At 44.0% G+C, this 25,975-nt stretch overlaps 2 protein-coding genes across 6 annotated transcripts in view; one reads left to right on the top strand and one right to left on the bottom strand.

Annotated features, from left to right (window-relative positions):
* LOC120457591 (DEAD-box helicase Dbp80) overlaps positions 1-25,975 on the bottom strand; it is a 195,776-nt gene that overhangs the window by 111,256 nt on the left and 58,545 nt on the right. The window contains exon 7 of one of the 4 annotated variants that reach the window (XM_039645103.2): positions 5,094-5,345. The exons of the other annotated variants lie outside the window; for them this stretch is intronic. Within the exon in view, the coding sequence (XP_039501037.1) occupies positions 5,282-5,345 (64 nt within the window). The 3' untranslated portion in view covers positions 5,094-5,281. Of the gene's footprint in view, positions 1-5,093; positions 5,346-25,975 lie in introns of those variants that run through there. 4 annotated transcript variants of the gene reach the window in all.
* LOC120457592 (E3 SUMO-protein ligase ZBED1-like) lies at positions 5,362-7,572 on the top strand. Of its 2 annotated transcripts, none has more exons than XM_039645105.2 (2): positions 5,362-5,555; positions 5,618-7,572. In XM_039645105.2, exon 2 carries the CDS (start codon positions 5,792-5,794, stop codon positions 6,773-6,775), a length of 984 nt encoding a protein of 327 aa, XP_039501039.1. In that variant the 5' UTR covers positions 5,362-5,555; positions 5,618-5,791; the 3' UTR covers positions 6,776-7,572. The 2 variants fall into 2 exon arrangements, with proteins under 2 accessions (XP_039501039.1, XP_039501038.1); XM_039645104.2 differs by having other exon boundaries at positions 5,362-5,694; positions 5,751-7,572.

Genomic DNA, 25,975 nt, shown 5'->3' with positions numbered 1-25,975 from the left:
GAAGGCAGGCGAGATCCACAACAGACAGATGGAGCACTACGCCGACCAGAAGGACATTGACAACAAGGATTTGTACAGTCAAACTATGACGAATTACTTTTATAAAAATGTAATGTTAATTCAAATAATTCCCACAAAGAATACTTGGTTTAAATTAAGCTTCTTAAGTTTGGACCACCTGGGGTGGAACCTTTAAGAGAGTTTAAGGCAGATAACAGTTCAATGAGAAATGTCATTTTCTATATGCAAGGTTTATTTGGATGGGGGGAAGAAATGCGATGTGCTTGGAAGAAGCTACTAGGAAAATTACAATCGTCAGTTTCTTGTGACTATAGGTCGCCTCAGGTGTTATATTTCAGATGGGCATTTGGTAGTTATTTGAGTAAAAATGTTTGCCCATACTCGCAAAGGTTTAGATTTTGGAGGAATTTTACATGTGAACTTTGAAATAGGCGTTTGCTTCGCTTTTTTTTTAACTTTAAATATATTATGTATAAATATTATTATGTTTATATACATTTTAAGCCTGTTTCATTTAATATGTTTAAATATATAAAGGTTCCAGGATAAACAAAGTTACTGTAAGGAGAAAATTGTGTTTCAGGGACAAGAAACATTTTTTTTTAATTTGAGCAGCTTCTTAGTTAATGTAACCCTTGCAAGGTAGGTTTGATGTGGTCAAATGGGTACAATTATTGCTAGCAAGTGCCCTATGTGATTAAAGGCATTGTGAAGGAAGCTTTGGGTGAGACGGAGGATGTGTTTTTGGGAATGGGAATGTTGTCATTACTATTAGGGTCATAGATAACTTTGGCTGAGCCTCCGAATGCTTTTGTGTTGAAGTAGATTTTAAAAATAATATGTATAGGAATGGGCGGGAAATCAAATCGTTATGATTGACGAGCCCTAACAGCAGTTTTGCTGTCACATTGTAATTGGCCTTTAATAGTTGTGAGTTCTTGTTGTGCTTCGAAAACGGTCATCTTCTGTTCACGGAGTTTATTTGGTGTGAGATTTAAGGGGTTCTTAAATTCAAGAAAAAATCCATAGTAAACTTCTTATATTTCTTATATAGGGTGTTTTTTTTAGAGGTATAGAACTTTAAATTGCAATAAAACAACGATGGATTATTCGATTGACATGAATTTTATTGACATGAAAGATAATCTTGTGGCATTACATTTTAAATATGATTTCTGGCATATGACCGCCACGGCTGGCTCGGATGTAGTCCAATCTGGACGTCCAATTTGCAATGACTTTTTCCAATATTTGGCCGTATATCGGCAATAACACGGCGAATGTTGTCTTCCAAATGGTTTAGCGTTTGTGGCTTATCCGCATAGACCAATGACTTTACATAGCCTTACAAAAAGTAGTCTAGCGGTGTTAAATCACAAGATCTTGGAGGCTTATGAAAAATCGGGAACAACAGCAATCTCGTTTTGGGACAATTCGATGAATCTACGCCTTGCTTGATGATCGTTTGGTTTCAATTCTTGCACGAGTTGGATTTTGTAAGCACGCATGACGAATTGCCAAACCAAACTGAGAGTAAATCACTTGACAGCTGTTAAATCGGTCGCCATCTTGAACAGTAATGCCAACTTAAAGTTCTATACCTCTAAAAAAAACACCCGTTATTTGCGGGATTGTTTAAGTTAAGAGGTATATAAACATCGGTTTGGCAAAGTCAGAATCATTTAAAGTTTAATGCTCGTTTTTTAAACAGAAAATTCGTTCTAATACCCGTTAAATTGAGAGACACAACAAAGCGTTTCAACCCTGCAGATGTATATATTTTTTGTCCATCTCTATGTGCGTATTTTGTCCGTATCAACGTCGATATTTCAAAAACGTCGATATTTATTAAAGCTAGAGTGTGTAGTTTTTGTATTCAGATTCTATTAAATAAGTTTCAAAAGAACACCATTCCCATTCTTAGGTAACCCAATACGGTCACGCCCACACTTTTAAACCATTTCTTATTTTTTTCATGTTATTATTTGTGGCCACTGTAACGCCCACACACTTGTCAAAAATGATTTAATTTTCTTTTTTTTTTTGGCTTTCCAATTTCATTGGTACTCCAAAAATTATTATGGCGCGCACAAGCCGCCAAACAATTTCATACCGTTACTATTAAAAAATGTTTTGATTTTTTCTCATTTGCCTAATTTTATGCCAGTGCCTATCTAAAATGTGAAATACCTTTCTAGCTTAGTAAAGGGTACCTGTCGAGAAAATCAACTACAACAGTTAATCCTAGAGTAAAAGGGGTATACTAGATTCGTTAAAAATGATTTTACAGGTAAAAGGAAGCGTTTCAGACCCTTTAATGTATACATATATAGTCAAGTATTTTGCTGTTCATTTCAATAAAAAATGTAATTTTTATTTAATGGATTTATTCAATACATCAGAGTCACTTAAGGAGCTTTACATGATTGCTTATCGAGAATTTAAGCTTTCTATCGCTTAATAATTTGTATACTGGGAAATTTATTATAATGTATTGAATGTAAAATGGTTTACAATATTTCTGGATAGTACAAAGTTGGTGTTTCGTGTTTGACTATACAATGAAATGGTATTTAATAATATTTTTTGTTTATTAATTTGTTTATATTTAAAACATAATTAATGTGTGCATAATATTTCCCTTCTTTGTTTTCAATAATAATTTGTCTGTTATTGTGGTGGTGAAGGGTGATGTGGAATGTAGGCTGTTAAATTGTGTTTGTGGGAATTTGGGACTATTTATAGTCGTGATATATTCAGTAAAATATTCAGTATTATATATTAAAGTGATATTTTTAATGCTTTTTCTATTAATTTTGAGTGGGTATTGATTTTATTAAAGTCATCAAGAACGTGATTTAAACTGTGAATCGCAAAAGCACCGTAGAGCTTTGTGAAAGGGATGAAATTTGTTTTTCAGTATTTTGTCTGTCCTCTTCGTCTAACGTATCCAAAAGGTAATTGTAGATTTTTTTTTTTTTTTATTTATTTATTTTGCAATCTGTCTTAGAACTATGACAATAAGCAAATTATATAGCACCTAAAAAATACTTGACAGGATTGCTTGAGCTCCAATGAGCACATACAATATATATACATATTTACATTTATTTACATTTTCCACTTAAATTTAACTTTCGAATCTATGTGACAAGTCTAGCGTGTGAAATCTTTTTAATCGTCTAAGACTGCTAGTATTGTCTAATAGACCTATTGCCATTATGTTTTCGTGGTTGTGTAGTCTGTTAATATACCTCGTAGCATTTCTTTTTATTTCTTTTTTAACCGTAAGTAAGTTTAGGTCTTTGTGAATGTCATAATTGGACATATACCAAGGAGCACCTGTTATTGTTCTAAGTGTCATGGAATGAAACCTTTGCAATATTTCGATATTTGAGTTACTTGCTGTTCCCCACAATTGCATCGCATATGTCCACACTGGCTTAAGGATTGCCTTGTATAAACGAATTTTGTTCTCTAAGCTGAGCTGGGAACGTGTACCTAACAGCCAGTACATCTTTCTTGTTTTTGCCTTGAGCTGCATTTGCTTCGCTTTGATGTGCTGCTTCCAGATTATTCGTCTGTCCAGGTGTACTCCAAGGTATTTCACCGTTTCACTAACGGGTATGTAGGTCCCATTGAGCATTACAGGAGGACAATTCCCAGGTCTCAGGGAAAATGTGACTTGAACTGACTTCTGGGCGTTGACCACTATTCTCCACTTCTCCAACCACGCTTCAATTAGACCAAGTTCTTCTTGAAGTAGATTGGATGCTTAATTTTAAACTTTTTATTATTACTACCTATCATCAGCCGTTAGGCAAACTTCCATTTAGTAGACATTTAGTCTAGCGACTAAAGAAATACATTCCCACAATTGTAATTGTAGATGGAGCTTACGAAGTTAAACAGTCGTCGTTTGTTACGTTTTCTTTACGTATACCGTTCATTTTAATTTTTTTAATTTGGTAAATTATTTGTGTTATGTTATTAAATTCCTGTTTTTTTTAATAAGGTTGTTATATGTTTCTTTAATTTGTATTATGTTAAATGTGAGACAGTGATGCATATAGGTAATATGTATTTGTATTGTTCCTGATTCAAATAAAATAAATCCTTAATTGTTTTCAGTAGGGTTTCGATTGTTCCTGATGTAGTTTGCTTCATTATGAAAGTCTTTATTATTATTATGAATCCGATAATTGAGTTGTGCGGGTTGTAGTAAGTGTTGGCAGTAAGTGTTTGCTGTTATTAATAATTTTGTTCTTTTTAACTTTACCTTTATAATGTGTTTCATTTTGGCATTGCTTTCGTTATAATGTTTTTCGTCATTTCATTCATTGTTCAATTCTGCCTGTTTTTTCGCATAGGGATTTTCTAATTTTGGATGTTTTATGCGGTCTTGTCAATATTTTATGTCAATTTCATAGTTTGGCGTTTTTCATTAATTTCTTTTTGGATCCCATTGGTATCTCAGAGAATGTTAACTGGTATCTGTCCGGTTGTGTTATGGCCTTCATTATTCAGCCAAAATTTTGAAGTTTTGCACATAAACGCCGAGTCTGTGCCTGCTTTGATTTTCTGTGATTTTCCCATCCATATAGTTAAAAATTCTAGCTAAGGTTTTTTTGGAATCTAGCCAATCTCTACTATCTCTACAAAGCATAAGGGACGCACATTTTGAGAAAACTTCAATACAGGATAAATATTGTTCATTGTCAAAAAGCATAAAAATCAGTACGTATAGTTCTCTTGGATTATTTGTTTCTGGGGTTATTACACCCGTTACTCGTAAAGTAAAAGGGTATACTAAATTCGTTGAAAAGTATGTAACAAGCAGAAGGAAGCGTTTGCGTTTGGGTTACATTATCAACTGATAAGGGCATTTTAATTTTATTTGTTTAAGAAACGTTCTTTGTTATGCAGCTGTCACGCTAGTTCTTGTTTAATCAGACTGTTCATGCCGAACAGCTGATTCCGGTATCCCGCCGCAGAGCATCGCTGTTGGCGGAATGTACTTTTTGACCCGTTTGGGAATTGGGGCACGAAGCCGCCATATTCATGTTTGGAAATTACTTTTTTGAAATAAAACCCCGAACGAGAAGGACGAACTCGAACACCTGTTTTCATTATTTCTGGGAATATTTGGGACACACAGCTCTTCCGGCCCCCGACGACAACATTTTGGTTCTTCGCCCGAGATCTTCCAGCGCCTTTGCCGATATAACTCCCACACACACGACAGAGCACAGACGATTTGTTAGACCGGCATATAAGAACCGGCAGCAGGCAACACTAGCGACGAACACATCCAAAAACACAACCTCCAGCGCAGTAAGAGAAGAAAGAAAGAAGAGAAAGAAAAAATAATAATAATATTTACATATTGCATACACATATATGTACCAGCTATTGCTGGAAAAAACATCGGCGATACATCGATGTTTTCAAAACATCGGAAACATCGAGATTTTAAAACATCGATGTTCGATGTTTCCGCTTAACCCATCACTACTTTGCATGGAAAGATCTTGGTAAGCTTTACAAAAATTTTTTATTTATCAATTCAATAAAATTAACTTAAATATATGATCAGATTTAACAGATTGTGTTTAATATTGGTGTTGGCGGCATTTGGGATGGAGAAGATATTGAAAGAGCAGAACAGCAATGGTAAGTGGACTATTTAGTTACAATTATATGATTTGTAATGTAAATTTTTGCCAAAGTAGTTGCCGGGAAAGACGAACAAAACGACGCCGCCGAGGGTATGCTCCCAAATAAGAGGAAAAAATATGGGACATCTTCTGTTTGGAATTATTTTGACAAATCGGATGATGGCAAGACAGCCAAATGTATTAAATGTGGCAAAACTTATCAAACAAGTGGGAATACGACCAACTTGTCTTGCCACATAAAGAGGATACATCCTAATTTAACAGTAAATGATTTGCCACAAAGGCAACAGCCGTCAATTCTGTCATTCACTGAGAAAAAATATGAAACATCGTCTAACCGAAAAAAAACACTGGACAGTGCCTTATGCTCCTACATTACCTCAGACTTGCGCCCTTTTTCAGTGGTGGAAAATAAAGGCTTCAGAAATTTCGTAAGCCACCTTGATCCAAGGTATGCATTGCTTTCACGAACCACATTGAGAAACCTTTCGATGGCAAATGCATACGCAGAAAAGAAGGCCAAGTTGTTCAAACTTTTAAAAATCGTAAAGCACTGTGCAATTACTTCCGATTGCTGGACGTCAAGAGCAAACGAGTGCTATGTTACTGTGACGTGCCACTTCGTGACAGCGGACTTCGAATTGCGCAACGCTGTTTTGGCCACTGAGAAGCTCATAGACGAAACGACCCACTCTTCGGAAAACATAGCAAACTCCATACGCGCAGTGCTCGAGGAATGGAGTGTGTTAGGAAAGGTCACTGCTATGGTCACAGACAACGCCAAAAATATGATAAAGGCATCAATAAATTTGACAGTGCAGGACTGTTTGGCATCTGAAAACGTCAAAGTCATTTTAGAAAAGTGTAAGCGCATTGTTGCCTTTTGTAAAAGTAGCACAATTGCCTATGCCAAATTTAGAGAGGCGCAGGATTGCGAACGCCCATATAGTTTGAAGCAAGAGTGTCCAACCAGGTGGAACAGCGCCTTTTACATGGTGGAACGAATCTTGATTACGAAGGTTGCTATCGCAAGCGTTTTACACGCCCAAGGGGTTAATGCCGCTAACCTCGGATGAAATATCCATTCTGGAGGACTTGAAGGCATTACTTTCACCGTTTGAGCATGCAACGGTGCACACATCCTCAAGTACGTCTGTGACAGTGTCATCAGTGATTCCTGTTGTTTGCGGTATATTACACAACCTGTCAGCCCTGAAATCGAAACTCCAGACAAAGGTGGGTCGAGATGTATGCGATGACTTGCTTCAAGGGGTCAATAAAAGATTGGTCCCCTATGAATCTCGTACTGTGACACGAATGACCACAATATTAGACCCTCGCTTTAAGAAGGAGGGGTTTTGGAACCCATTTAATTCCTCTCAAGGAGTTAAATCTTTAGAGGAGGAGCTGTCGCACATCTATGCTCAAACAAAATCATCTACATCTTCAAACCCGCCAACACCAGAACCCACAGCAGAGTCCAACCTGTTATTCAGTTTCTTACAGGCCAACAAAAATCAAAAAATTCAAAGCGATCGCGTGGATTCTATACTAGCTCTACGCCATTATTTGAATGGTACTAATTTGGAGCCTGCACAAAACCCATTAGATTATTGGAAGGTACAAAAAATAATAATTTAGATGGTAACCAACTTAATCCAATTTCTTCTTTTAACAGATATCAAATGACACCGCATTCAAAACATGCGTTTTAAAGTACTTCTGCGTTCCGGCCACTTCCACTGAAAGTGAACGAATGTTTAGCAAGGCAGGACTGGTTGTGAGCGAAAAGCGGAGCTCGCTAAAAGCCAAAAATGTTAATGTTATTTTATTTTTAAACAAAAATGACTGGATAAATTAATTTAAGTTATGTATCTTTTTTTTTTGTGTAGAACTCAATGTTATTTTTTATTTTATCAATTGAATTGTTATTTTATTTTAATTTTTTTGTTTTTTCCTTTTTATGTTTAAGAAGTAAAAACTATAAGGAAACTATGGATCTCTAATAAAGCTTTTTTTTTATAAACAACTTGTATCCATTTGATTTATTTATGCGGAATAAAATACACTTCACAAAAAAAAAAAACCCGAAAAAGTTCGATGTATCGATACATCGATGTTTTTTTCTGAAAAACATCGATGTTTTTCCAGCTCTAGTACCAGCATATGTACATATATATATTTGATGTCAAGGTAGCCACTCTAGGGCCATACAAGGCATATTGTTGGGTCAAAACCCAATTAGAATAATCTTGTATATTTGAATTTCGCGTTTTTTGAATGATGTTAACATAACAGCTGTTGCGCTAGGCTGCCAACTCGTACTAGCGAACAAGTGGCAGATAGGAATTAGAAAAAAGAGAGAATAGAACAAAGACAGATAAAAAATTGAAGTTGAAGATATAGCCACGAGGAGTTTAAGTGAGGAGACATAATCTAGAATTGTCATTAAAATTTAACTATTAAACTAGCACCATCCGACTTATCATTTATACTCAAGAAAAAGCTCTTGTTTCTACATTTTGGCGACCGTGACAGGACTTGTGCTACGTTTTAATTAATTTGTGGTGATGATTGTGGTTACGTTCGCCCCCATTTTTACTTTGCTCTAAGTCTCGCACGCGCATTTACGACTTTTGCCCTGCCAAACTCTCGTACATTCGCGCATCGCGTTCGCTGCCGGTCTACCCAGCGTCCGCATAGGATTTTCGCTAGTGCATTTGCCCCCAACTACATGCAGCGCAGGTGCCGGCTATACTCAAGGGTCTCCCGCCGCATCATTGGACATCGTTGGACATCCTCCAAGTGTCATCGCTATAGTTGGAGTCGACATCTCGGTCCTCCAACTATACATATTGCCCCCAGGAGCACCCCCATACATAACCTCATTCTGGCGCAACACTCTAGGTTGCACTCTAGGCTTGGCGAGCGAAAAATTTCCACTACATCTCGTCGTCTCGCTCGCTCTCACAGACCTTGTCAAGCAAGGAATATCCAGATCGAAATTAAATAAAGTAAACAAACATCTGCAAAAATGTCTTCGCTGGAGCAACTTAAAGCTCAACGAACGAGTGCTCGAAAAAACCTTACACGTATGAGCAAATCAGTGGAACCTGGTTTGAATTTATCTCCGTTGGAATTATCTTGCCGTTTGTCGATTTTGGAATCGTATTTAAAACTTGCTTTATCTACCCAGGAAGCCATAGAGCAGATGGAGCCAGCTGAGGCGCAGCGCAATACTCGCTTCGAAATAGAGGAACTGTTTATCCACGGCAAGGTTTGCGTTCAGGAGCAACTTGGACCAGACGCTAACAGCACCGGCATTCATGAATCCAAGGCTAATTTTGGGCACACATCTGCAGTTAAGCTCCCCCGCTTCTCATTGCCGACATTTGACGGCAAATACTGCGAGTACCAAAACTTTATCTTGTCGTTTAACCAAGTTATTGGCCACCAGCCATCCATGTCTATGATCGAGAAGTTCAATCAGTTGTTAAACTGTCTTCGAGGACCAGCCCTTGAAACGGTTCGAGCTTTCCAGGTGACCGCAGACAACTACACAAAGGCTCTGGACCGCTTAAAGCAGCGCTATGACAACCCGACTCTCGTATTTTTGGATAACATATCGTCACTCTTCGCATTGCCAACTGTCGCCAAGTCAAATGGTCAGCAGTTGCGCAGCCTAATCGATAATGCATCCGCATTATACAACTCGTTGCGTTCGTTGAGCACCGAGCCACAGATTTGCGAGGCCATGCTCATCTCCATAGTTATGGGCAAAGTGGACCAGGAGACTAAGAGGAAGTGGAATGAGTCGCTGGACTACACTACGTTGCCTTCGTGGGACAAATGCGTTGGAGTCGTTGAACGTCATTGTCAATATTTGGAATCGGATAAGAAGCCTGTTGCTGAAGCCCCTATGAGTCAAACAGGTGGCCATAGGTCGCGCTCGCAGAGGAATCAGGCAAGTCTGTCCTTCAATTGCACCACACAAACTTGTAACATCTGTTCACAGACAGACCACAAGACCTTTAGATGCCCAGAACTAATCAATCTCGCCCTAGATAATCGCCTCAATGCAGTAAAGCGCCACAAGCTATGCATTAATTGCCTTGGCAGGGGTCATCTTGTAGCCAACTTCCCGTCGACGCCATCACTCGCTGCTTCATCGGCCATCGTTAGGATCGGCCGCAGCTCCCTTGCCACTCCCTCAAGCGGAGCCTGTACAAGTTTCGGACGCAGTCGCGCATACTCACACGGAGTCTCGTTCCGACTGTGTCATTCTGGCCACGGCACTGATTCTGGTCAAGGATGCATCTGGAAGCTACAAAATAGGAAGAGCGCTTCTGGATTCATGTTCTCAGGTGAATTTCATATCCGAGGAGTTTGCCCAAAGACTTCGACTGCCACGGAGCAAGCTCAACCTCGAGATTCGTAGCATTGGTGAGACACAAACGCGAATTAAACACCATACAACCACCAATATCAAGTCGAGGCACAATGGATTCGAGTTGCTCCTTGATTTTTGCGTGACATCCCACATCGCCTATCATCCAGAATCGGAAATTGACATTTCTGCGTGGAACCTTCCGCAGCACTCATCTCTTGCTTCAACTAGTCTCGTCGGATCGATCTGCTTTTGGGGACGGAAACCTTCTTCGATATATTGGCAGTCGGCCAAGTTAAATTAGGAAAGGATCTGCCCGTACTACAAAAAACACTGCTTGGATGGATAGTGTCTGGTCGATGTCGAGCTCATCCCAGAACACTCCATCAGTACTCATCTATCGCATTAACAGAAATTGACCAAAAAATGGAACGGCTATGGCGCATCGATCATGTGGAGCCTCCTGAGATCACACTTACGCCAGAGCAGCGAAACTGTGAGGAGTTCTACACCAAAACGGTACGACGTAATTCAGATGGTCGATTGGAAGTACGACTTCCATTTAAAGATGAACCTACCGTTCTCGGAGCCTCATTCGACATTGCCGAAAGGAGATTCCTCTCCCTCGAACGCAGCCTATGCAAAAGGCCTGAGGTAGTGGCCAAATATGTTGAATTTATGCAGGAGTTTCAAAATCTGGGACACATGAGTCCCGTGAGCCATCCACAGTTAAACACTCCGCATTATTATATTCCGCGTGCTCAAGCCTAATAGCACATCAACAAAGCTCAGAGTGGTTTTCGACGCATCTTGCAAGACGACGTCCCAGAAATCGCTCAACGACATTCTGATGGTCGGACCGACCATTCAGCCAGATCTTTATACACTACTCCTGCGTTTTCGGATACATCGCTATGCCATCACTGCTGATGTGGTCAAGATGTTCCGCCAAGTCAACATGTTTGCCGAGGATCGCAGATTCCAATACATTCTTTGGAGAGCGTCGCCATCGCAACCATTGAGCACCTTCGAATTGAATACTGTAACTTATGGCACAGCGGCTGCACCGTATCTAGCCATACGCAGTTTGTCATATCTAGCCGACAAATTCATGGACAAATTGGAGATTGGAGCTAAAGCCATCAAATCGTCTTTCTATGTGGATGACTTCCTAGGTGGAGCGGATACGGTAGAGGAGCTACATCAAATCAAAAGGGAAGTTACAGCGATTCTACAGGATGGCCAATTAGAACTCGCAAAATGGCATTCAAATCACTGCAAGTTTGTCGATGACGCTACAGTCAAACATTTGCAGTTGGACGACGAAATGCTAACCAGCACGCTTGGCCTAAAATGGGACCAAGTACGGGACACATTCATGTTCTCGTTCTCGCCAAGATTCGATTCGGACCACGTCACCAAGCGATCGATTTTGTCCATAGCCTCTTCGCTGTTTGATCCGTTGGGATTAGTTACTCCCATCATCATAGTGGCAAAAATTATCCTCCAGGAGCTGTGGCTCCTAAAACTACATTGGGACGAGTCAGTACCCCAAGGCATTCATACAGCTTGGATGTCCCTGCTTGCATCGCTTTCGTCGTTGGAGTCTGTAGCAATACCACGATATTGCCTCCAATCAGCGATACATACCTTTCAAATACACGGCTTTTGTGACGCCTCCATTCGAGCGTATGGATGCTGCATCTACGCTCGCACAATCGGATCAGATGGGCTGACCAAGGTACAGCTAATCACATCGAAGTCCAGAGTTGCTCCCACCAAGAAGCTATCTCTGCCGAAATTAGAACTGTGTGGAGCACATTTGTTAGCACAGCTCTACAAAAAAATCATTAGAATCTTCGCTGACAGAAAGCTTGCTTCGTTCTTATGGTGCGATTCTCAAATTGTTCTACATTGGAATCGCCAACACTCGGCCACCTTATCAACCTTTGTCGGCAATCGAATTGCCGAAATTCAAGAACTCACGTCAGATTGCCACTGGAAACATGTTCCTACTCACTGCAACCCGGCTGATATCTTGTCCAGGGGCTGCACTATCACCGAGTTGGAACAATCGATATGGTTCGAGGGACCTGAGTTCCTAGGCCAAGATCATCAACATTGGCCAAAGGACAGTCGAGACAACAGTGACATTGATATGGAAACTGTCCAACTGGAGAAGAGAAAATCAGCCTTTGCCGTACACACGACTAGTAATCAACTACTTGAAGGAATCTACAAGATCAGTTCGCATCATCGCTGCCTACTAGTTATCGCTTGGGTGTACAGATTTACTCAGCGCTGCCGTAAACTAACGCCATTCCAATCACCTTCGCCGACGCCAGCAGAACTGATGCGGGCGCTACATTGCATCGTCTGGAATATTCAAACTATTCACTTCGCTCAAGAGATGTCCTCGGTCCTGAAGGGCCATCCGATTCGCACTAACCTTAAAAATCTTAGTCTCTTCCTCCAGGTTACAGATGGCTTCCAAATGCTAAAGGTCGGAGGGCGCCTGGAGCTAGCAGACTACCCAAAAACCCAAAAGCATCCTGTGCTGCTCCCAGCTAAGGATCCATTTGTGTCACAGTTCGCTCGCCATCTTCATCTACAGAACTATCACGCCGGGCCACGGACGCTCGTCGCTTTAATTAGAAAACAGTTCTGGATAGTGAATGCAAGGGACTTGGCGCGACAAGTCGTTCGCTCATGTATACATTGTCGCCGCTATCGACCAACTCTCGAAAGGCAGCTAATGGGCCAACTGCCTAAAGAGCGGATCACACCATCTAGACCATTTTCAAGATGTGGAATAGACTTTTGCGGACCAATCAACGTCTATTTGCGCATCCGGGGTAAGCCGCCTACCAAGGCCTACCTAGCCGTCTTCGTTTGCTTTGCCACGAAGGCGATACATGTCGAAGTGGTATCGGATGTCACGACGGATAGCTTCATTGCATCACTAAAGCGTTTTATTGCCCGACGCGGACTTCCCTCGGACATATTCTGTGACAACGCTACAAATTTCGTAGGAGCTAACAACAAGCTCGAATCGTTGAAGCAGTTTCTGTTTAAAGACGAAACAACAAGAACAATCCACTATTTCTGTCGCTCAGAGTTCATTAACTTCCACTTTATTCCACCCAGGGCTCCACACTTCGGGGGCATATGGGAAGCTGCAGTAAAAAGTGTCAAGGGACTACTCAATCGCACTCTTCGAGACACCAGGTTAACCTTCGAGGAGTTAGCCACTGCAGCTGCTGACGTCGAGGCGATCCTGAACTCTCGCCCGTTAACGCCGCTCTCATCAGACCCAAACGACCTGGCCGCTCTCACGCCTGGCCACTTCTTAGTGGGTGACGCACTCCGAGCACTACCGGAACTTCCACCAATCGACGACAACCTGGACAAGTTGGATCGATGGAAAAGGGTCAGCGCACTCAAACATCACATCTGGAGTCGCTGGAGCCACGAGTACATCAACGAGCTCCAAGTTCGCACAACCTGGACGAAGACTTCACCAAATTTGGCTGTCAACGACATGGTCATCGTTCACGAGGATAATCTTCCCCCACAACGGTGGCTTCTTGGGCGCATAGTCAGCACGATTGCAGGAGCGGACAACATCGTGCGTGTAGCCGACGTACGCACTGCCAAGGGAATCATCCGCCGCCCTATACGGAAACTCGCCTTATTACCTGTCTCTTGAAAGTCAATCGCATACTTTCAAGGGGGCCGGTATGTTGGGTCAAAACCCAATTAGAATAATCTTGTATATTTGAATTTCGCGTTTTTTGAATGATGTTAACATAACAGCTGTTGCGCTAGGCTGCCAACTCGTACTAGCGAACAAGTGGCAGATAGGAATTAGAAAAAAGAGAGAATAGAACAAAGACAGATAAAAAATTGAAGTTGAAGATATAGCCACGAGGAGTTTAAGTGAGGAGACATAATCTAGAATTGTCATTAAAATTTAACTATTAACCTAGCACCATCCGACTTATCATTTATACTCAAGAAAAAGCTCTTGTTTTTACACATATTCCAGTAAGGGACCGTTCACACTGGCACTACCTTTTTTATAGTTTCCAATAGAAAGTGTCAATGTGTGTTTTGTTTCTTTAATACTCTTTTTGAACTCCGTTCTTGATTTTATTCCTATTATTCGACCCCGGTGGTTTTTTTTTGTTCCGATTATCACATTTTTTTTATGCGTTGTCCTGCGCCCCCACATCCTTTCTAAATTGATGCGATAATTTGGTTCTTAAATTACTTCTGTGCGCTTTACCGAGCGACTCTGTATAACTCCAAATCAAGAACCCTTAGCGTTCGATAACAATCGATAACAGCGTTTATTTCGATTATTGTGTAATCCGCGCTTAATCCTGCGACCCCAGGTTTTATATAACACGATAACATAATTTGTTACTATTACCACTTTTTTTCACGCGTAATCCGGTGCCCCTTACCTTTGTCTAAACCGATTAATTCCGATTATTCATTTTTATTTTTTCGCTCAATACAGCGACCCCGGTGTTTTGTTCCGATTGTCACATTTTTTTCACGCGTTGTCCTGCGCCCCCACATCCTGTCAAAATTGATGCGATAATTCGGTTCTTAAATTACTTTTGTGCGCTTTATCGAGCATTCCTATATAACTCCAAATCAACAAACCTTAGCTTTCGATTAATTTTGGGTGCTACTCCAGTTATTTATTCCCAATACGGAGCATTCCGATTGATCCAACTGGTTTCACGCTTATCCAGCGTCCCAATTTATAAGTTGTTTCGATCTTGGTTGCACTCTTTATCCAGCGTCCCAATATAAAGTTGTTTCGATCTTGGTTGCACGCTTTATCCAGCGTCCCAATATATAAGTTGTTTCGATCCTGTTTCGCCCCCGCACGGTTTTCGGCTCCTCCGAGAGCTTAATATGCCAATTGGCCACGGTGAGGAGGTAAAAACCCGTTTGACTGTTTCTAAAACGTCTCAACGAGTTAGAGCCAAGAGCGAGTCCTCTGTGCCCTTTAAAAGCCCAAGTCCCACTCGAAGCAAAAGCCCATCAACAACTCCACGAAAATACAAGAGCACGTCGCTCCAAGTTCCACGGTCAGCACCGAACACGAAACCGTATTCAGACTTCTCACCCCAAGTTACTAGAGCAACCGCAAAAATGGCGCAAGCTGAGGCAGACAGGGCCTTGATGAAATTCATGACCATAACCGATAGAGTAGGTCAGTTCGAGGCCAGGGTCAACACCCCAGCAGACACAATTCCGTCAATCCACACAAGTAGGGTGCGACTCGAGCAGATCAGAGCCCTATGGGACAAGGTGGAGACGGAATACGAGGCGTGCTCCGAAGCTCTGTCCGGTCTGGGATCCACAGACACAATAACAGTCATGCAGTCCAAGTATGACTACTGTTATGCCGTTTATGAGCGGTGCGCAGCGAGCCTCAACGAGACCATTGAAGAAGGTTCACGTTCGCAACATTCCGTTCAGGCCTCCATTCCGGCGCCTCCTCAGGGAGGGTGTCGCTTACCCCCAGTCGAGTGCGACAGTTTCAGTGGGGACTATGTTCACTGGCCCACGTTTCGGGATCTTTTCTTAGCCATCTATATACACAACCCTCGGCTTTCAGAAGTTGAGAAATTGTTCCATCTCAATGTTAAAACTAGTGGTGAGGCTAAATCCATTGTGGCCTTATCACCCTTAGCCAATGAGGGATTCGAATCAGCATGGAGAAACTTGCAGAATCGTTTCGAAAACAAGAGGCTGCTGGTCAGCTTAAGATTTTGTTTAATTTACCTTCTGTTGCCCTTGAATGCGGCAAATCCTTGAAACAGTTACAAAGCACAATTCAAGGTTGTTTAACAGCTTTGAAAATAGCAAAAATCGACACCTCTAACTGGGATTGCCTGCTCGTTTTTCTGTGCTCTGCCAAGTTTCCAAAGCTAACGCTGTCTCTATGGGAACAATCCCTTATGAGTAAGACTCAGATATTTCACTCTGGGCTGAATTCCAGGCTTTCTAACAAGATCGTCATCGAACGCTCGAGGCGATTAAAGATTTTAAGCCAAACGCTCAATCCAGAGCACTGCGGACTGACAATAGCCCGCGGGCGATCCAGACCTTTGAGAATAGAGTGACGGTAACTCCACAATCCTGTAAACTTTGTTCGCAAGAGAACCATCCTATCCGAGTATGTCCGTTATTCTTACGAATGCCAGTCGGAGAGCGGAAGAAATATATAAAACAGCAGAAGTTGTGCTTAAACTGTTTTGCTAGAACGCATCTGCTTAGGGATTGCACTAGCACGCATAATTGCAATACTTGTAAAGGGCGCCACAACACTCTCCTACACCGAAGCGGCACTCCACCAGTCCAGTCAGCGGTCAATCCTGACCACCAGGCCCACGTATCCACATTTAACCACCAGCAAGATATACAGTCCACTCCATTAACGAATCAACCGAATGTGCAAACGTTTCTGGCTGTAAACACTCAAGGGGTCCTCCTGAGTACAGCTTTAATAGAGATTTGCCATTTAGGCATCAAATACTCAGCACGGGCACTTATTGACTCGGGTTCTGAGGCAACCTTTATTTCAGAACGCTTGTTCAACTTGATTAAGTTGCCTTATGAATCCATCCATGCTCAAGTTTCAGGGCTCAACCTCACTGTTGCGGCTCAGCCCCGTAAGCGCTGTCAACTCAGCATAGGTTCTCCGGTCAAGCCCCACATCCAAATTAAGACTTCTGCATATGTACTACCACAACTGGCCGGGAGTCTCCCATCCTTTACTTTACCTGAGGACTCTTTAAAGCATCTGCCGCCTTTGCAACTAGCAGACCCAAATTTCTACCGGAGTTCGCAGATCGACGTTCTGATCGGTGCCGATATCCTGCCATCGATCATTCTCAGCGGCTCCCATCCCAATATCTGTGGTACGCTTCTTGGCCAGGAGACCATATTCGGATGGATTCTTTGCGGTCCGATCGCAACGAATCCCACAAGCAGAATATGCTAATTTTCGTCCCGACTAGCTGTCACCGAGTCCAGACTGGACAACATTCTCACAAAATTTTGGGAGGTGGAGGATGTTCCAGTGAAGCGGGTTAGGGAATCCACCTCGATTTGCGAGGAAAACTTTGTCCAATCTACCAAAAGGAACGAGGATGGGAGGTATGTGGTTTCGTTGCCCTTTAAAGAGCCTAACAATATCAACCTTGGGCACTCCAGGTCGATCGCACTGGCTCAGTTCCTCCGAAACGAGATTCGACTGAATAAAGACGTTGCGTCAAAAAAGCAGTACGACTCAGTCATTCAAGAGTATTTAGATTTAGGTCATATGCACCAAGTCTCTCCGGACGACTCTAATAATTTTTATTTGCCCCATCATGCTGTCTTCAAACCAGACAGCACCACAACGAAGGTTCGCGTTGTGTTTAATGCTTCCAATCCTTCATCCAACGGGAACAGCCTCAATGATATCCTTCATGCGGGGCCCGTACTGCAGTCCGATCTTACTATCCAGATTCTAAAATGGCGTTTCTTCAAGTATGTGTTCAATGCGGACATCACAAAAATGTACAGGCAAATTCGGGTAAATTCAACCCATACGCGCTTTCAGAGAATCCTCTTTCGCAATAAGGATGGAGAGCTCTGTGACTATGAACTCGATACAGTCACCTTCGGCGTAAACTGTGCGCCTTTCCTAGCCATCCGCGTTCTACAACAGTTGGCTCAGGATATCCGAGGCCAATATCCTTTGGCAAGTGACATCATCTCGAACTTCATGTACGTTGACGATGTGCTCGCAGGCACTCACACTAAGCAGTCGGCAGTTTTAGCCATCGAGGAGCTTCGGCTGGCTCTTGAGAGTGCTGGTTTTCCATTGCGGAAGTGGACCTCGAACGAAAGAAAACTCCTACAAGAGGATCCAAAGGAGCACTTGATTAGTGCAGACTTTCTGGAGCTTGAAGAGGCTAGTACGGCGAAAACCCTACGCCAACGGATCGTTGGCAAGCTACATCTGATAGTTTCTTTTTTATTCCAATGGTGATCACCCTCCAAACTGCTTACACAAAACGAGAGGTTTTATCTCAGATAGCCAAACTTTTCGACCCAGCAGGGTGGCTATCACCTTTCGTAGTCCGAGCCAAAATTTGTATGCAGAAAATTTGGCTACGGGAGCTGGGCTGGGATCAGCCACTCCCCAGGGATCCCGCGACCCAGTGGCGGGAGTTCCTAGAAGGGTATCCTGCCCTGAAGGAGATTCGTATCCCGAGATGGGTACGTTTCCATCCAGCTGCAAAACTCCAGTACCATGCGTTTTGCGACGCGTCACAGGACGCCTATGGGGCTGCTATTTTCGTCCGAATTGAAACGAAGGAAGGCTGTTGTACCCATCTACTTACATGCAAAACCCGAGTCGCTCCTGTCAGATCCATCTCCATACCACGCTTGGAATTGTGCGGAGCAGTGCTGCTCACGGAGCTGGCAGCTCTAGTAATTTCTGAAGTGCCTCCTCATGACTATGAAACCTTTTACTGGACCGACTCTACGATCGTTCTTGCATGGCTGAGTCAGCCAGCGTGACCCTGGACAACCTTCGTTGCCAACAGGGTCGCAAAAATCGAACAGTGTACCGACGGAAGCAAGTGGGGACATGTACGATCCGAAGACAATCCAGCTGATCTGGCAAGCCGGGGCGTCTCACCTCAAGTGATTGTTTCGATCTTGGTTGCACGCTTTATCCAGCGTCCCAATATATAAGTTGTTTCGAGCTTGGTTGCACGCTTATCCAGCGTCCCAATATATAAGTTGTTTTCAATCTTGGTTGCACGCTTTATCCAGCCTCCCAATATATAAGTTGTTTCGAGCTTGGTTGCACGCTTTATCCAGCGTCCGAATACAATAATTTAAATCGATCCAATTGTTTGCACGCTTTATCCAGCGTCCCAAATACATAAGTTGTTGCGTTTTTTCAATTGGTTGCACGCTTTATCCACCGTCCCCGTATTTGTCCAAGTGGACAGACTGTTTCGCCCCCGCACGGTTTTCGGCTCCTCCGAGAGCTTAATATGCCAATTGGCCACGGTGAGGACGTAAAAACCCGTTTGACTGTTTCTAAAACGTCTCAACGAGTTAGAGCCAAGAGCGAGTCCTCTGTGCCCTTCAAAAGCCCAAGTCCCACTCGAAGCAAGAGCATCGACAACTCCACGAAAATACACGAGCACGTCGCTCCAAGTTCCACGGTCAGCACCGAACACGAAACCGAATTCAGACTTCTCACCTCAAGTTACTAGGGCAACCGCAAAAATGGCGCAAGCTGAGGCAGACAGGGCCTTGATGAAATTCATGACCATAACCGATAAAGTAGGTCAGTTCGAGGCCAGAGTCAACACCCCAGCAGACACAATTCCGTCAGTCCACACAAGTAGGGTGCGACTCGAGCAGATCAGAGCCCTATGGGACAAGGTGGAGAAGGAATACGAGGCGTGCTCCGAAGCTCTGTCCGGTCTGGGATCCACAGACACAATAACAGTCATGCAGTCCAAGTATGACTACTGTTATGCTGTTTATGAGCGGTGCGCAGCGAGCCTCAACGAGACCATTGAAGAAGGTTCACGCTCGCAACATTCCGTTCAGGCCTCCATTTCGGCGCCTCCTCAGGGACGGTGTCGCTTACCCCCAGTCGAGTGCGACAGTTTCAGTGGGGACTATGTTCACTGGCCCACGTTTCGGGATCTTTTCTCAGCCATCTACATACACAACCCTCGTCTTTCAGAAGTTGAGAAATTGTTCCATCTCAATGCTAAAACTAGTGGTGAGGCTAAATCCATTGTGGCCTTGTCCCCCTTAACCAATGAGGGATTCGAATCAGCATGGAGAAACTTGCAGAATCGTTTCGAAAACAAGAGGCTGCTGGTCAACAGTCAGCTTAAGATTTTGTTTAATTTACCTTCTGTTGCCCTTGAATGCGGCAAATCGTTGAAACAGTTAGAGAGCACAATTCCAGGTTGTTTAACAGCTTTGTAAATAGCTAAAATCGACACCTCTAACGGGGATTGCCTGCTCGTTTTTCTGTGCTCTGCCAAGTTTCCAAAGCTAACGCTGTCTCTATGGGAACAATCCCTTATGAGTAAGACTCAGATATTTCACTCTGGGCTGAATTCCAGGCTTTCTAACAAGATCGTCATCGAACGCTCGAGGCGATTAAAGATTTTAAGCCAAACGCTCAATCCAGAGCACTGCGGACTGACAATAGCTCGCGGGCGATCCAGACCTTTGAGAATAGAGTGACGGTAACTCCACAATCCTGTAAACTCTGTTCGCAAGAGAACCATCCTATCCGAGTATGTCCGTTATTCCTACGAATGCCTGTCGGAGAGCGGGAGAAATATATAAAACAGCAGAAGTTGTGTTTAAATTGTTTTTCTAGAACGCATCTGCTTAGGGATTGCACTAGCACGCATAATTGCAATACTTGCAGAGGACGCCACAACACTCTCCTGCACCGAAATGGCACTCCACCAGTCCAGGCAGCGGTCAATCCTGACCACCAGCCCCCCATATCCACATTTAACCACCAGCAAGATATACAGTCCACTCCATTAACGAATCAACCGAATGTGCAAACGTTTCTGGCTGTAAACACTCAAGGGGTCCTCCTGAGTACAGCTTTAATAGAGATTTGCCATTTAGGCATCAAATACTCAGCACGGGCACTTATTGACTCGGGTTCTGAGGCAACCTTTATTTCGGAACGCTTGTTCAACTTGATTAAGTTGCCTTATGAATCCATCCAAGCTCAAGTTTGAGGGCTCAACCTCACTGTTGCGGCTCAGCCCCGTAAGCGCTGTCAACTCAGCATAGGTTCTCCAGTCAAGCCCCACACCCAAATTAAAACTTCTGCATATGTACTACCACAACTGGCCGGGAGTCTCCCATCCTTTACTTTACCTGAAGACTCTTTGGAGCATGTGCCGCCTTTGCAACTAGCAGACCCAACTATCTACCGGAGATCGCAGATCGACGTTCTGATTGGTGCCGATATCCTGCATCGATCATTCTCAGCGGCTCCCATTCCAATATCTGTGGCACGCTTCTTGGCCAGGAGACCATATTCGGATGGATTCTTTGCGGTCCGATCGCGTTGTGTTTAATGCTTCCCATCCTTCATCGAACGGGAACAGCCTCAATGATATCCTTCATGCGGGGCCCGTACTGCAGTCCGATCTGACTATCCAGATTCTAAAATGGCGTTTCTGCAAGTATGTTTTCAATGCTGACATCACAAAGATGTACAGGCAAATTCGGCACATACGCGCTTTCAGAGAATCCTCTTTCGCAATAAGGACGGAGAGCTCTGTGACTATGAACTCGATACAGTCACCTTCGGCGTAAACTGTGCGCCTTTCCTAGCCATCCGCGTACTTCAACAGTTGGCTCAGGATATCCGAGGCCAATATCCTTTGGCAAGTGACATCGTCTCGAACTTCATGTACGTCGACGATGTGCTCGCAGGCACTCACACTAAGCGGTCGGCAGTTTTAGCCATCGAGGAGCTTCGGCTGGCTCTTGAGAGTGCTGGTTTTCCATTACGGAAGTGGACCTCGAACGAAAGAAAACTCCTATAAGAGGTTCCAAAGGAGCACTTGAGTAGTGCAGACTTTCTTGAGCTTGAAGAGGCTAGTACGGCGAAAACTCTTGGGATCCGTTGGCAAGCTACATCTGATAGTTTATTTTTTATTCCAATGGAGATCCACCTCCAAACTGCTTACACAAAACGAGAGGATGGCTATCACCTTTCGTAGTCCGAGCCAAGATTTTCATGCAGAAAATTTGGCTACGGGAGCTGAGCTGGGATCAGCCACTCCCCATGGATCTCGCGACCCAGTGGCGGGAGTTCCTAGAAGGGTATCCTGCCCTGAAGGAGATTCGTATCCCGAGATGGGTACGTTTCCATCCAGCTGCGAAACTCCAGTACCATGCGTTTTGCGACGCGTCACAGGACGCCTATGGGGCTGCTATTTTCGTCCGAATCGAAACGAAGGAAGGCTGTTGTACCCATCTACTTACATCCAAATCCTGACTCTACGATTGTTCTTGCATGGCTGAGTAAGCCAGCGTGCACCTGGACAACCTTCCTTGCCAACAGGGTCGCAAGAATCGAACAGTGTACCGACGGAAGCAAGTGGGGACATGTACCATCCGAAGACAATCCAGCTGATCTGGCAAGCCGGGGCGTCTCACCTCAAGAGCTTAAGGACAGCGCACTGTGGTGGCGTGGGCCAGCTTGGTTGCACCTCAAACAGGAGCAGTGGCCGAGTGAGTTGTGGGTCCATCCGGAGACTGAGCTTGAGCAGCGCCCCGTCAAATGTCACACGGTCGCAGTGCCCCCAGCAGTTAATATCCTAGAGAGGTTCTCAGCCCTTGACCGAGCTCTGCGGGTTCTTGCTTATGTGTTTCGTTTTGTGAAAAGTTGCCGGAGGGAAGGTGTAGCCTCATCGGTAGAACTCACTGCGGCGGAATTGTCGGAGGTGCAAGAGCGGTTATTTGTGCTCACTCAGAAGAATGAGTTTCCCGCCGAATATAAGGTTTTGAGCAACAAGCAACCAATTCCACCTGCAAGCGCAATTTCTAACCTAACCCCTTTTCTCGACGGAAATGGTGTCTTGAGAGCAAACGGCAGGTTACAAGCATCTGAAATGCTTAGTTATGATGAGAAACATCCGATCATCCTTCCAGCACGTTGTAGGTTCGCCGAACTTCAAGTCCTTTTTATCCATCGCATATCCTTGCACGGCGGGAATAAATTAATGATCCGACTGATTCGCTCCAAATTCTGGATTCCCAAGCTTAAAAGGTTGGTAAAACGAACAATACAAGAAGAGACTGCAGACGCAGTTGATGGGGAATTTGCCCCGTGCGAGGTCCACGTTCTCCAGACCGTTCACCCATACGGGAGTGGACTTCGCAGGACCATTTGACGTCAAGAGTTATGTCGGTCGAGCCTGCAAAATCACAAAGGGGTACGTGTGCGTTTTTGTGTGTTTTACGACCCGGGCTATCCACCTCGAAGCGACCTCTGACTTGACTACAGAGAAGTTCTTGGCCGCATTCTCCTGGTTTTTCGCTCGGCGTGGGTGTCCACAACACGTCTACTCTGACAACGGGAAAACGTTTGTCGGAGCTTCCACGTCCTTATCAAAGGATTTCATTGAAGCTTCCAGAGCATTGGTTTTATCCCAGCACAGTCTTCAGAATGTGTCCTGGCATTTCAACCCTCCTGGCGCACCTCATATGGGAGGTCTTTTGGAGGCAGGTGTGAAGAGCTTCAAGTCGCATTTTTACAAGCACACAGTCGCTGGGAAATACACGTTCGAGGAACTGACTACCCTCCTGGCGAAGATTGAGGCCTGTTTGAATTCCAGGCCCATCTCGCCAATGTCCGAAGATCCCACGGACCTTATCGCTCTTAGCCCTGGGCATTTTCTAATCGGTGGACCATTACTTGCGGTAGCAGAACCTGAGGTTAAAGAAGGTCCCAGCTCCATTATCAATCGGTGGCGGAGGTTGAAAGCCCTGAATCAGCAGTTCTGCCTGCGTTGGAAGGAGGAATACCTAAAGGAACTCCACAAAAGGAACAAATGGAAGTTCCCAACGCGAGATCTCCAGGCGGGAGACATGATCAAAGAGGAGAACTTGCCACCCAACGAGTGGCGGCTTGGGCGTATCCAATTGGTCTGTCCTGGTGTGGACGGCAAGGTCAAAGTGGCAGACGCTCTCACTGCACGGGGGGTCATCCGAAGACCTGTGGCAAAAATGATTCGCCTCCCAATGGACAGCCCTAATGAGTCGGATGACTCCTCCATATTTTAGTTATTTCAGAAACTGCTACTGACGAGTCCTAAGTTTGTGTCATCCTACGTCGTCCATGTGTCATGATCATCCGCATCCATAACATCTAATTTTTTCATTATTTACCCAATTCCAATATAGCCGCATATACAACGGCCCCAGCGATCCGCCACGGTGTCCGTCGTTCATCGTTTCACGGTGTATACCGATGTCGAGTGTGCAGGGGTGTTCACCCACTGAAGAGCTGCCAGCGGTTCCTACAATTGCCGGCTGTGAAGCGGCTTCGGGTAGTTTAAAATAACAAATACTGCGCGAACTGTCTGGCCTACGAGCACTCGGATCGGTTGTGTCGCAGCAAAGCGAGGTGCCACATCTGCCAAGAGGCCCACGATACGCTGCTGCACATCCGCGGTGAACAGCCATGCTCTTCGAGGCCTTAACGGAAGCGCACACCCCGAGCAGCGCCTCAGCCTCAACGGCGTCAGGAGGCGGTTTCAACCGGGACAGCTGCCGTGCTTATTGGGTCCGACCAGAAAAGATTCGATGTGCGAGTCTTGGTGGATCCGTGCTGCCCCGTGAGTCGCATCCACGTCTCGCTGGTAAAGGCCCTAAATTTGGCCATCACGGGCGTTGGCAACGAACGGCTGACACAGCCACTGGATCCGAAGGTGCAGGACATGTTCCAAAACGTGACGTTAGCGGATGACCGGTGGTTCCACCCATCGCTTGTCTTGGCTGTACTTGGAGCGAACGTGTACGCCGACCTGATGCTGCCGGGTATCCTCGCGAGCTAGGACGGCCTGCCCATGGCACAGAACTCCAAAATGGGATGGATCCTTTCGGGACGCTGCTCTCTCTCCTAAGTTGCAAGTATTCCTCTTGCAAGGGGGGGAGAATGTTCATGCCGAACAGCTAAGTCCGGTATCCCGCCAGCAGAGCATCGCTGTTGGCGGAATGTACTTTTTGACCCGTTTGGGAATTGGGGCACGAAGCCGCCATATTCATGTTTGGAAATTACTTTTTTGAAATAAAACCCCGAACGAGAAGGACGAACTCGAACACATGTTTTCATTATTTCTGGGAATATTTGGGACACACAGCATTTCCGGCCCCCGACGCCAACACAGACTACTGTTCTAGTTCACAGACTGCTAGAGTATGTCGAGTCTTATGAAAACTACACTGTGTACTTTGGTATACTATCTTAAACCTTACTCGCAAAGTAAAAGGGTATACTAGATTCGTTGAAAAGTATGTAACAGGCAGAAGAAAGCGTTTGCGACCAAAAAAAAGTATATAAAGAGTGTCCCGAAAAGAAACTGCACACTTAGTTTTTGTTATAAGTTTAAGATTTCTTTCCCGATTTTATTATTTTTTTTTTTATTATTTCATAGAATACATTAGCCGTGAGTTCTGTTAGGAAAATGGAAAGGACAGGAAAGTTGAGTCTCTAATTTGTATCCGTATTTTCTGCTTAACGCCACGCATCAAGTTCTGCACAGACTTCTTGGTAGCCCCACGTGTGGAACACATCCAGATTTTTTTCGTTTCTTCCATGTTTTCGGAGAGACTACCATTCTTCTTCAAATTGAGTTTAACAATAACCAAATATCTCTCAATTAGGCGAAGTTCTGGACAATTTTGTGGATTCTCCTCTTTTGACACAAAATTTATGTTTTTATACCCGTTACTCGTAGAGTAAAAGGGTATACTAGATTCGTTGAAAAGGCAGAAGGAAGCGTTTCCGACCATATAGTATATATATTCTTGATCAGGATCAATAGCCGAGTCGATATGACCATATGTCTGTCCGCCTGTCCGTCCGTCCGTCTGTCTGTCCGTCCGTATGAACGCTGAGATCTCTGGAACTACAAAAGCTAGAAAGTTGAGACTAAGCATACAAACAGCGCAAGTTTGTCGATTCATGTTGCCACGCCCACTCTTACTTCCACAAACCGCCCAAAACTGCCACGCCCACACGTTTGAAAAATGTTTTGATATTTTTTCATTTTTGTATTGG

Source organism: Drosophila santomea, unplaced genomic scaffold, assembly GCF_016746245.2.
Source record: "Drosophila santomea strain STO CAGO 1482 unplaced genomic scaffold, Prin_Dsan_1.1 Segkk5_quiver_pilon_scaf, whole genome shotgun sequence".
Taxonomy (NCBI): Eukaryota; Metazoa; Arthropoda; class Insecta; order Diptera; family Drosophilidae; genus Drosophila; species Drosophila santomea.
The sequence above is the reverse complement of the archived record's forward strand: the minus strand, read 5'-3'. Positions and strand labels throughout refer to the sequence as shown.

What these genes read in the sequence shown, in the direction of transcription:
- LOC120457592 (XM_039645104.2), top strand. Translation starts at nt 5,610, where the DNA reads ATGATCAGATTTAACAGATTGTGTTTAATATTGGTGTTGGCGGCATTT. An exon ending in GAAAGAGCAGAACAGCAATG is followed by an intron (nt 5,695 to 5,750) that starts GTAAGTGGACTA and finishes TTTTTGCCAAAG; the next exon opens with TAGTTGCCGGGAAAGACGAA.